Below are 11,446 nucleotides of genomic sequence, written 5' to 3' on the forward strand. Positions count from 1 at the left end.
GGAAAAAAAAAAAAGCAAAAGGGTGCACCCTCCCTTCCCTGGCCAGGAAAACATTTCTGTAGCTCTTGCAGACCCACTGCATAGAAGTGAGAGGGAGGAAAGCCAGGCTCATGTTTTTCTTGGTTGTGCTTCCACTTCTAAAATATGTTTTTACTATGAACATTTTAATGAGGGGTTGGACATAAGACAGAAAAATAACATTCTGATAGCTTGTTTGGAGGTCCTAGCAGGGGAGCACAGCTACTCTTATACCTTTGACTGAAGACCGATCCTCCTCTATCGGGGATGGTCATCCTCTTCCACTAAGCGCACGGCTTCTGGAGGGACACACACGGAGCGGTGAGGACGGAAGGGGATACCCGCCCAGTCAGCCAGATCAGCCGAATCAACCCTGGTGATCAATGGGATGACAGATGTCGCAGCCAGATCACCCTCACATCCCAAAAATAACATTCAGATTGCATTTTTTTTTAAGATACAGACTTTTTTTGAGACTTTCATACAAGGCAATGGATAGACAACCTTAACCTCCTAGAGAAAACACACATTGGCCACAGAAAAAGGCACTTCTCCATATACCTACCATAGTTATCAGCAACTTTTGAAATGGTCTCTCAAACTCTCAGGGGTTAGCTTGTTTTGCTTGCTTTTGCAAATAACTCAGGCTTAAGTCCTGCTACTTTCAGAGCCTAGGGTACACTTAAGGACTACCATCAGTTTAACATGGTGGCACTTGGAGCACATGCTACTTATGGTGGTGAGGAGGGGTGCTAGTGTGAGGGTTTGCAAGATTGCTTCTCCTCTGGCAGGGTGTGAGCAGCCAGAGGCCACTACCTGGGCAAGGATGCTTGCTCAGTGTCCATGGAGGGACATGTGATCCAGCAGGTGGGCAGGGACCAGGCCCCTGTGGCCGCCCAACTCTCCATAATAGAATCCTTGATCATCCACAGGCCCATAAACCATGACCACGTCTCCTGCTCTCAGCACCAGCCTGCCCTTCGCCTGGCCCCCTGTTTGCCCATCCCTGGGATCATAGTCCAGAGCTGCTATCATGGTCTTTGGAGTCCACAGTGGGGGCCTCTTGGAGTTCCCTTGGAGCACCAGGGAGGAACCCTGGGGGATGGTGAGCCCCTGAAAGTCCTCAAGGTGGGCCACAGAAGGCAGGTGCCCTTGGGCCAGCAAACGCTGCATCCTGTCAGTCTGCTCTGTGCCCACCTCCATCTCAGCCACTGGGTGCCCAGGGATATTGCCCACTTGCCTGTTGCACTCGCTGAGACAGAAGCCATGGGTGTCCTGAGAGCCCCACACTCTTCGTAACTGCCTTTTCTGGAAGACCAGCTCCTCCTCTGCAGCCTTGGGGTTGGCAGACATCACCAGGGGGCTGTAATCAGAGAGGGCCACAAAGACCCCGGCTGGAGTATTGGCCCCTGTACCCAGCTGTTTGGGGCCACCCCTGGGCATCTTGATGACTTTGGCAGATGGAGCTGGACACGGTGCTGAGCTGGGCTCGTGGAGCTGGCACTCTCTCTTGGCCCCCAGAGCCTGTCCTTGCCTGCTCTGGGGCTTGGGCTCCCTCCTATCCTCTTGCCTCTCTGTGCCCCACAGATCCAAGCACAGTGCCTCCTGCTCCTCTTCCAAATTGTTATGGAAGTCAGACGCATACTGTTGGCTGGCGCCCAGCTGGGGTGGTGTGAACCCTTGGGCATCTTGCTTTTGCCGAAGTATCCTCTCAAGGGCAGCCTTTTCCTGACATGGTTCTTTCCTGGACCCACACTTGGTGTGTAGTTGGATGAATCCTGGAGCAGGGCTTTTGCTGGTGCCCATGTGCTGGTAGCAATTTTCCTTCTCCCCAGGCTGATCACTGAGCAAAGGTCGTCTGTGATGCTGGGGACTCTTCTGAAAGAACAGGTCCTTTCTACAGCCCTCCCAGGCCTCTGCAAGCTCCTGGGCTTGGCTGCGGGCCCCTGAACTCAGACATTCTCCTTCTGAGCCCAGGTTGGACACTGGGGATTGCCTCCTTGGGGGTTCTTCAAAGAATGCTTCTAGGAACTTGTCCTGGGGCTCCCCACAGCTTCCAGTGTTGTGGGGGCTGGCCTTGGCATTCAGAGGAGCCAGTGCCAGCTTCTGGGGGCAGACGGGGAAGGTGACTCTGTAGGTGGATGGGTCGCCACAAGTGTAGCTGAAGGATGGAGTCTCTGGCCATCGGTGACACATGAAGCAGTCCTCAGGGATCTGAGCTGGCACTGAATCCAGGGACTCGCCACAGAGTGACATGGTTCTCACTGAGACCTTCTGCCATGTTAGGGGCACCTGTAGCTGGGAGAATTCCAACAGGGTGCTCCCAGCAGTGGCATTGGCGACCTCACAAACCTTAAGCCCATCTGCATACACAGCATAACCGGTGACCTGGACTCCATTGGAGGACCCAGCTGAGTCAATGGTCACAGGGAGCCAGCTGACCACTAGGACGCCTGGAGAGGCATGGCGCTCCACCAGCACATCCAGCGGCGGGTGGGGAGGTCCTGCCAAGAGTGTGTCAAAAGTGATGGTGGAGGACATAGTTCCCCAATACACCTGCAGCAAGTCCCATGGCAGCCGCACCTCCACCCGCGCCCGGTAGTGCATGCCAGGGCACAGGCCCTGGAAGGTGTAGCAGCTCACGCCCGCTAGGGTCAGAGCATGCTCTCGGTCATCAAGATACACCATGTGGGGGTGGCGGTGGCTGCTGTAGACCCAGGTGATCTTGGCCGATGTGGCTGTGACATTCTGCAGGTGTAGCTGCATGGGAGCCATACGGAGCACCCCTTTGGTCCCCAGAAGGGATCTGGAGAGGCCCTGCTTCCCCGTGCTCTGCAGCAAGCCCAGCTGGCAGGCTTCCATCTTGGTATACAGGATCTCTGTTGCTACTTCTGTCTTGGAGCCCACCTTTACCATCTGGTATAGCTCTCTGTCCACCACTCCCTGGGCTTCCCCAGGTAATAAGCTGTCTTCCTCCAGAGCTTCATCCTGCCCAGCTGGGAGTTGATGGGGGCCTAGGTCAGGGGATTTTGCAGGCAGGCAGCCTGAGATGTAGCTGTCTGGAATCTGCTCCACCAAGTTGGAGGGCACCAGCCCCCGCCGGCCATCCTCAAGCTCCCCCTCATAGAATCCATCTTCATCCATGTCCCCAAAGATATATATGTAGTCCCCAGCTGTGAGGGGCAGCTCACCCTCGGGGTGATCATTGGGCCCCTCGAATGGGTTGTAGTTATACTGAGCCATGAAGATCTTGAGCTTGGGGGCAGCAGGAGGCGCCGAGCCCCCCACTTCCAGGGCCAGGGACACGCTGTCAGGCTCCAGGTCATCCACCTCACTGGCTGTGTCCCTATCCAGAGTAGGGCAGGATGGCACTGTGGCCCACATTGACCCCTCAGAGGAGGAGTTTGACTGGGAGCTGGTTTTCTTGGACAGAGGTTGGCTGGCAGGGACTGTCTCTGAAACTTGGGGGACACTGGCTGGCTCCCCAAGGGCAACTGGACTCTCCTCGAGGGAGACTTCCCTTTTCTCATGTATGTCTCTGTTGGGCTGTGACACTGTGTAGTCTTCAGGCCGTGCCTGGAACTTGGGCCTTCTGCTACCCTTAACTTGAGACTCCGGCATTTGACTGGTCTCCCAGGGCTGTTCAGGAGGGTGAACAGGCTGACACTGGAGCGCCTGTATCTCCTTCTGGGAAGCATGAAGGTCATACAGGGCCTTCTGCGGGTCGCACTGCAGCTGCTGCTGCCTGTCCTGCCCGCGCGCCGCCTGCTGCAGCGGCTGTCCAGCCATCAAGCAGGCGGCATCGCGCTCTTGACACGCGCGGCCCACCTGGTCGCGCACTTCGCTATTCTCAGCCTCCACCTTCCGCACCCAGTCTGTCTTGGCCTGCAGCCGCCCATTCTCCTCCGCCAGCCAGGCGTTTTTGAGCAGCGCCGCCTGCAGCTGTGTCTCGGCCTCCTCGCTGCGCCGCCGCGCCGCCGCCGCCTGCGCGCCCAGCTCCTCGCACTCGCGCCGCCGCTGGACCAGCTCGCTCTCCAGCGCCAGCATCTGCTGTCGCACCTCCTCGCAGGTTGCGCTCTGACCACCCGCCTCGGGCCGGGCGCCACCGTTGCCCTGCTGAAGCGTCAACTGCCTCTGCAGGCGCAGCACTTCCCGCTGGGACTCGCGCTGCAAGCGGTCTAAGTCTCTGACGTTGAGCCACTGGGTGCAGGGGCCTCCCCTTCCAGTATGCGGGTCGCTGCAGGGGCCCGAGGCGACACGCGCCTGCAGGAGGTGGCACTCCTGCCGCAGCTCTTCGATCTGCTTGTCCTTGGCCAGCAGCGCGCTCGCCTGCTCCGACAGGTCCCGGGCGCGCTGGCGGGCAAAGGCTTGGCATAGCTCCAGGTCGGCGCAACTCTCGCCGGGCACAGGCGCGCTCACCGCCCGAAGGTTGGTCTCCTGCAGCTTGCGGGCGCGGTCAGCTAGGCGCCGCGCGAGCCCCGTCAGCTCCGCGCGCTTTATCTTGAGCCGCTTCACCTTCTCGTCTGCCTGGTAGGGGCAGCCTGCACGCCGCAGCTGCTGGTTCTCCTCTTGCAGGGTAGAACAGCGGCGCGCCAGCACCCGCAACGCCTTGGCCAGCAGCCAGTTCAGCTCTTGGTGGCCCAGGCCCGGGAGTGAGGGAGTCAGGACTTTGCAGGGCTGGCTCTCAGAGCCTTCTCCTCCCTGCTGGTTGCTGAGTTTCCTGTGGTCTGATGGTGGTAGTGGTGGCAGGAGTGGCGATGGTGGCGGCCGGAGTGGCGATGGTGGCGGCGGGAGACTCTGGGAGCCAGGGATGGAGGTGTCTGGTGAGGAGGGCCGCTCCTCGGATTTGGAGGCCTTGGGGAGACTCCGGGTGCTGTCAAGCGAGCGCGAACGTGCTGGTGCGAAGCAATCAAGGGAGCTGGCGCGCGTGGAGAGCAGTCCGTCTAGGGAGCTGGAGCACGCAGAGGACACCAGGTCAGGCGGGTGGGAGTGGACCCAGACGTCGGCACTCAGGCTGTCTAGAGATCCGAGTTGACAGGCGGGTTTGGGGGCGTGGCAAGAGTCGCTCGAGGTCTGGGGCAGCGGCTCTTCCAAGGAATGCACAGCTTGGGGGTTCGCGGGTTCCGACAAAGCGGGGTTCCTGCGGAAGTGCTCCAGGATGTACCTGAGGAAGAGCTGGCGCTCCACCTCCAGCGCCGTCTGCAGATAGCGGATGCGCGCCGCCTGCTCGCCGTCAGTCTGCCAGCGAAGCTGCGCCAACACTTCCTGCAGGCGACAGCGGCACTGCCCCGCGGAAACCTCGGACGCCCCCGGGCGGCTACAGTGGCCGCGGTTCACCAGCTCCTCGGCCAGCTGGCGCTGCAGTTCCCGGGCTTGCCGCACCACGCCATCGCGCTCTCGGTGCAACAGCTGCTGCAGCTGCCGCTGCTCGGCCTCTTTCCAGCGCAGCAGCTGCCGGATCTCGGCCTCGCGTTCCCGCTGCATCTCCTCTTGCAGCTGCCGCAGCTCCCGGCCACGCTGCGCCTCCCACTTGGAGCGCAGATGGTCAGCCAGCTGCCGCCGCTCCCGCTCGGCCTCCTCCCGCAGCTGGCGCGCCTGGGCAGCGAAGCGCCGCCGTTCCTCCCGCCAGCCCGCCCGCTCCGCCTCCAGCTCGGTCCGTAGCTTTTCCAGCTCCCGCCTCTGGTTCTCCAACACTGCCGCCGCCGGGCTGGAGCAGTCCAGCTTCTTGGGCGAGTCCTTGGCCATTGCGGCCGCGGCCTGGCTGGACTCCAGACTTCGCCTGGCCGACCCCAGCTCGCCAACGGCCGCCGCCCTGGCAGCGGCCAACCGCCCGGCGTGCCTCTTCCGGCGCTCCCTGGGGGTCTCCGCGCGCCCCTTCCGTCTCTTGGCATGTTCCCCCGCCTCCTGCCGCGGATGTCTGGCCCACGCGCCTCTCCACCTGGCAAGGCCAGGGCTGCACTCCCACACCCCTGCTCAAACTGGCCCATGTCCCTTCCAGGATGCACGAGGGCTTTTCTGGTCCCTACACTTTTCCTGCTTCTAGCACCATGTCCCTTGTGACCCTCCCTAGGCACCCTCCCAGGCACTGGGCAGTCCCAAGCAGGATGAGGTGCCCTGAGGGAAGTCTGGGCTGCTGCTCCTGGACTTGGAGAAAGGGGCAGGGTGTGTGTGTCAAGGCCACCCATGGGGTGTGGGCATACCTGGTCGTGGGTTCAGGTGGTGTATTTGGGTCAGGTGGCTGGAAAATGCAGTAGGATATGCCTCAACTTGGCTAGACCTGGACTCCCCAGGACCCTTCAGCCCCCATAACAGCCCTGATCACCCAACTGGTCATCCACCTTTTGGGGAAGGGATGTGCCTGATACACATTTGTGTTACTGTGCAGAGTCGGCTCAGAGGAGGTATAAGCGAAAAGACCCTCCCCAGCAAGGTGGCATAGGGACCCAGGGCCAGATAGGCATGAGCGGCACTGCCCAAACTGGCCATCTGGCCTGCCTACCTCCCACATCCAGGTACCACCTGGTGACAAACGCTGGAGCCCCAGTGTCTGGACACTTTAGGTAGAGGCCTCAGGATGGGCCAGGAGTGAGGGTGAGGCTTCAGCAGAAATGTTGGAGGCATCCTGAGCTGCAGAAGAAACACACACACACAAGGCCGGGCGTGGTGGCTCAAGCCTGTAATCCCAGCACTTTGGGAGGCCGAGATGGGTGGATCATGAGGTCAGGAGATCGAGACCATCCTGGCTAACACGGTGAAACCCCGTCTCTACTAAAACTACAAAAAACTAGCCGGGCGAGGTGGCGGGCGCCTGTAGTCCCAGCAACTCCGGAGGCTGAGGCAGGAGAATGGCGTAAAACCCGGGAGGTGGAGCTTGCAGTGAGCTGAGATCCGGCCACTGCACTCCAGCCCAGGAGACACAGCAAGACTCCGTCTCAAAAAAAAAAAAAAAGAAACACACACACACACACACACACACACACACACACACACAATGAGCTGCAGAAGAAACATACAGACACACACACACAGTGAGCTGCAGAAGAAACATATAGACACACACACACACACACACACACACACACACACACACACAGCCTGTCTCTGACTGGTGGCCACCTGTGTGGCTTGAGAGCTAAGGAGCCCTGCTTCAGTCTGACTCCTCTTTGCCCTTCCTGCCTGTTCCTGGTGCCAAATGGCTTTTGGGAAACATGGATGGACACCTGATATCTGGCCATCTGCATCGAGACATTGATTTTTTAATTATTATTATTATTATTTTTTGAGACAGATCCTCACTCTGTCACCCAGGCTGGAGTACAGTGGTGCAATCTCAGCTCACTGCAACTTCTGCCTTCCAGGTTCAAGTGATTCTCCTGCCTCAGCCTCCCAAGTAGCTGGGATTACAGGCTCGTGCCACCATGCCCAGATAATTTTTTGTACTTTTTAATAGAGACAGGGTTTCAGCATGTTGGCCAGGATGGTCTTGAAATTCTGACCTCAAGTGATCCACCTACCTTGGCCTCTAAAAGTGCTGGGATTACAGGCGTGAGCCACTGAGCCCAATGAGACCTTGATATTGAAGTCACATCAGAGGCCCCTTTACTTCTTGGTCTATTGTGTCTCCCTGTCCCCAGGAAGTACCTGGGACCTCTCGCAACTGCTGTGTTCACTCAGCTTATGATGCTCTGGCTCCACTCCTTCACAACACTCAAGTTTTTCAAATCAAGTTCCCCTGAACCCACGGAAAATGCCTTTAGGCAATGTCAAGTAACAAGAACATCGGGAATTATGGCTCCAAATGTTCTTTTTTCTTTTTTTTTTGAGACGGAGTCTCGCTCTGTTACCAGGCTGGCATGAAGTGGCACGATCCACCTCTGACTCCCTGGTTCAAGTGATTCTCCTGCCTCAGCCTCCTGAGTAGCTGGGATTACAGGCATGCGCCACCACGCCCAGGTAATTTTTGTATTTTTAATAGAGACAGGGTTTCATCATGTTGGCCAGGATGGTCTCGATCTCCTGACCTTGTGATCGTCCTGCCTTGGCCTCCCAAAATGATGGGATTACGGGCATAAGCCACCATGCCCAGCTCAGATGTTCTTTTTGAGAGGTGAAGCAGATGTAGTGTGTGTGTGAGAAGGAGAGGAGATGAGATGCAGGGATGCCCTTAGCCTTGAACTGGTGCTGGGCTCCTGGACGTGGTAGCCACAGGGAGGACTATCTTCAGAGAATCCTCATCACAGCTCTGTTTTACGGAAGAGAACCTGAGACTCAGTGGGAGCAGTGGTTTGCCAGGGCACATGGGCAACTGAGGCAGAGCTGGTGGGTGGGTCTCCACAGCCTGGATGCCCAGTCTCCGGTAGGGCCTTAACTGTCAGGTCAGGAGGGCAGGCTGGGCCGGGCATGGTGGAACAGGCCTGTAATCCCAGCCCTTTGGGTGACCAGGGAGGGGGAACCACTTGAGCCCAGGAGCTCAAGACCTGCCTGAGCATCACAGAGAGAACCCGTCTCTACAAAAAAATAATTAGCTGGGCGTGCTGGTGCATGCCTATAGTGCCAGCTACCCAGGAGGCTGAGATGGGAGGGTCACTTGAGCCTGAGAGTTTGAGACTAGCCTGGGCAACAGAGTGAGCGAGACCCAGTCTATAGTTCCAGCTGAGATAAAATGATTGCTTGAGCCTGCAAGGTGAGGTCAAGGCTGCAATGAGCCGTGATGGCACCACTGCACTCCAGCCTGGGCAACAGAGCAAGACTGTCTCCAAACAAACAAAAAAAATGCTGGGCGCGATGGCTCACTTCTATAATCCCAGCATTTTGGGAGGCCGAGGCGGGCAGATCACGAGGTCAGGAGATTGAGACCATCCTGGCTAACATGGTGAAACTCCGTCTCCACTAAAAAATAGAAAATATGGCCGGGCGTGGTGGATCTTTTTTTTTTTTTTTTTTTTGAGATGGAGTCTCGTTCTGTCATCCAGGCTGGAGTGCAGTGGAGCGATCTTGGCTTACTGCAACCTCTGTCTCCTGGATTCAAGCGATTCTTCTGCCTAAGCCTCCCAAGTAGCTGGGATTACAGGCGTGTGACACCACGCCTGGCTAATTTTTGTATTTTTGGCAGCGATGGGGTTTCACCACATTGTCCAGGCTGGTCTCAAACTCCTGACCTCAGGTGATCCGCCCACCTTGGCCTCCCAAAGTGCTGAGATTACGGGCATGAGCCACCAATCCCAGCCTGGATCTATTTCAGTCACCCTCCTTCCTCTGCAGTCTGAAGCTTGAGGCTTTGCCCACTTCCCAAAGGCACCAGTAGCAATGACCATTTGTTCTGTCATTTGGCCATAGCTCTAGGTTAGAGGACAGTCCTTCATCAAATGTTTGTTGAGCATCCAATCTGGCCAGGGGATGACAAGGGCCAAGTAATGTGCTAATTTCTTCATTCACCAAGCGCAGAGAATGAAGTAGAAGGAAGGTGGAAAGGAGAAGGAAGGAAGGAAAAGAGAGAGGAAGGAGGATAGAAAGGAAGGAAGGTGGGAGGGAGAAAGGAAAGAAAGAGGGAGTCCTTTAGGTTATCTAAGCCCCCTCAGGACTTGGTCTGGTCCTCACAGTCCAAGAACAGACTTGGGCTTCAGCCTCTGACCAGTCAGATGACTGAGAAGTTGAGGAACAGCTTGAGCCTCAGTTTTTTCCTCTGTAAATGGGGTTGATAGCAGTTCTGACCCAGAGGGTTATAGCAGTTCTGACCCAGAGAGCCCCCCAACAGAGGGCTGTTGGGGGAGTCACAGAGATGCTGGGTGTTGCCTTTGCACTCAAAAGCGTCCAGGCTAGCTGTGGTGGCTCACACCTGTAATCCCAGTACTTTGGGAGGCTGAGGTGGGAGAATCTCTTGAGTCCATGAGTTAGAGACCAGCCTGGGCAATATAGAGACAATCTGTCTCTACAATTTTTTTTTTTTCCAAAAATTAGCCAGGCATGGAGGTGTGCACCTGTAGTTCTGGGAGTCTGAAGTGGGAGGCTAACTTGAGTACAGGAGGTTGAGGCTGCACTGAGCCATGATCACACCACTGTACTCCAGCCTGGGTGACAGAGCCAGATCCTATCTCAAAAAAAAAAAAAAAAAAAAAATCACAGGGGTCCAGTATGCATCTTACTGTCAGCTTACCTAAGGGAGCATGATAAATTGAGTCCTTGCCATGTGGACATGGGGAATATAGGGGGAGGGAATGGAAAAGGCACCACAGGCAGAGGGAGCAGCCTGGGCATGGTGGGGGGCGTGATGTGGCACAGCACTGATTGTGGGAAGCGAGGGATGTGGGAGATGAGGCTTCAGGTTGTCAGCGGGAGGTTGAGGCAGAGCCTCACCTGCATACTCTAGACAGGGTCTAACTCCTGGTACCCAGCTTCCTAGCTCAGTAATGGGCCACTTCTCTCAGGGCCACAGTTTTCTCTCCTATCAAATAGAACATCTCAGCACTGCTCTGTGGTGCCAATGAAGGGTATAAGTGTCCAGCGCCCAGCTGGCCATTTCCTGCCCCAGCAGAGGCATTTGCTTTTCCTTGTCCTCTTGCCTACTGGGAACTCCTTCCATCCCCGGTTCCTCCACCAGCTTCTGTGAGGCCCCCCCTAGGAGCCCCCACACCTCACCAAACCCTCAACACCCTGTGGTGTTTTCCTTGGTGCCTCCTCAGGATGCTGAGAGCTCCTTGTGGGCAGGTGGTGCCTGTGTATCTCTCTTTTTTTTTTTTTTTTTTGAGACGGAGTCTCCCTCTGTTGCCCAGGCTGGAGTGCAGTGGCGCAATCTCAGCTCATTGCAAGCTCCGCCTCCCGGGTTCATACCATTCTCCTGCCTCAGCCTCGGGAGTAGCTGGTACTACAGAGGCCCGCCACCGCCCCTGACTAATTTTTTTTTTTTTTTTGTATTTTTAGTAGAGATGGGGTTTACTGTGGTCTCGATCTCCTGACCTCGTGATCCGCCCACCTCGGCCTCCCAAAGTGCTGGGGTTACAGGCGTGAACCACCGTGCCCGGTCCTGCATATCTCTTTTTCTGGACCTGGGCCCAAGGCCTAATAGGTGAGTGCCCAGGACTCCATGCTGACTGGAGGAAGGAACAGCATGTGGTTAATGTGAGCAGAAGGGCCTGGTAGTCCAGAAGGAGGAAGCAGTCACTTCTTTTTAAAAAATTTATTAACTTTTTTTTTTTTTTTTTTTTTTTTTTTGAGACGGAGTCTTGCTCTGTCGCCCAGGCTGAAGTGCTGTGGCCGGATCTCAGCTCACTGCAAGCTCCGCCTCCCGGGTTTACGCCATTCTCCTGCCTCAGCCTCCGGAGTAGCTGGGACTACAGGCGCCCGCCACCACGCCCGGCTAATTTTTTGTATTTTTAGTAGAGACGGGGTTTCACCGTGTTAGCCAGGATGGTCTTGATCTCCTGACCTCGTT

At 56.7% G+C, this 11,446-nt stretch overlaps 1 protein-coding gene across 1 annotated transcript in view; it reads left to right on the forward strand.

The window, feature by feature from the left end:
• The first annotated feature begins 4,245 nt into the window (after positions 1–4,245).
• Positions 4,246–11,446, forward strand: part of UBE2L3 (ubiquitin conjugating enzyme E2 L3) — a 64,473-nt gene continuing 57,272 nt past the window's right edge. The window contains 1 exon segment of the mRNA XM_023197943.2: positions 4,246–4,446. Within this exon segment, the coding sequence (XP_023053711.2) occupies positions 4,246–4,446 (201 nt within the window).

Source organism: Piliocolobus tephrosceles, chromosome 19 (assembly GCF_002776525.5).
Source record: "Piliocolobus tephrosceles isolate RC106 chromosome 19, ASM277652v3, whole genome shotgun sequence".
NCBI classification, from domain to species: domain Eukaryota; kingdom Metazoa; phylum Chordata; class Mammalia; order Primates; family Cercopithecidae; genus Piliocolobus; species Piliocolobus tephrosceles.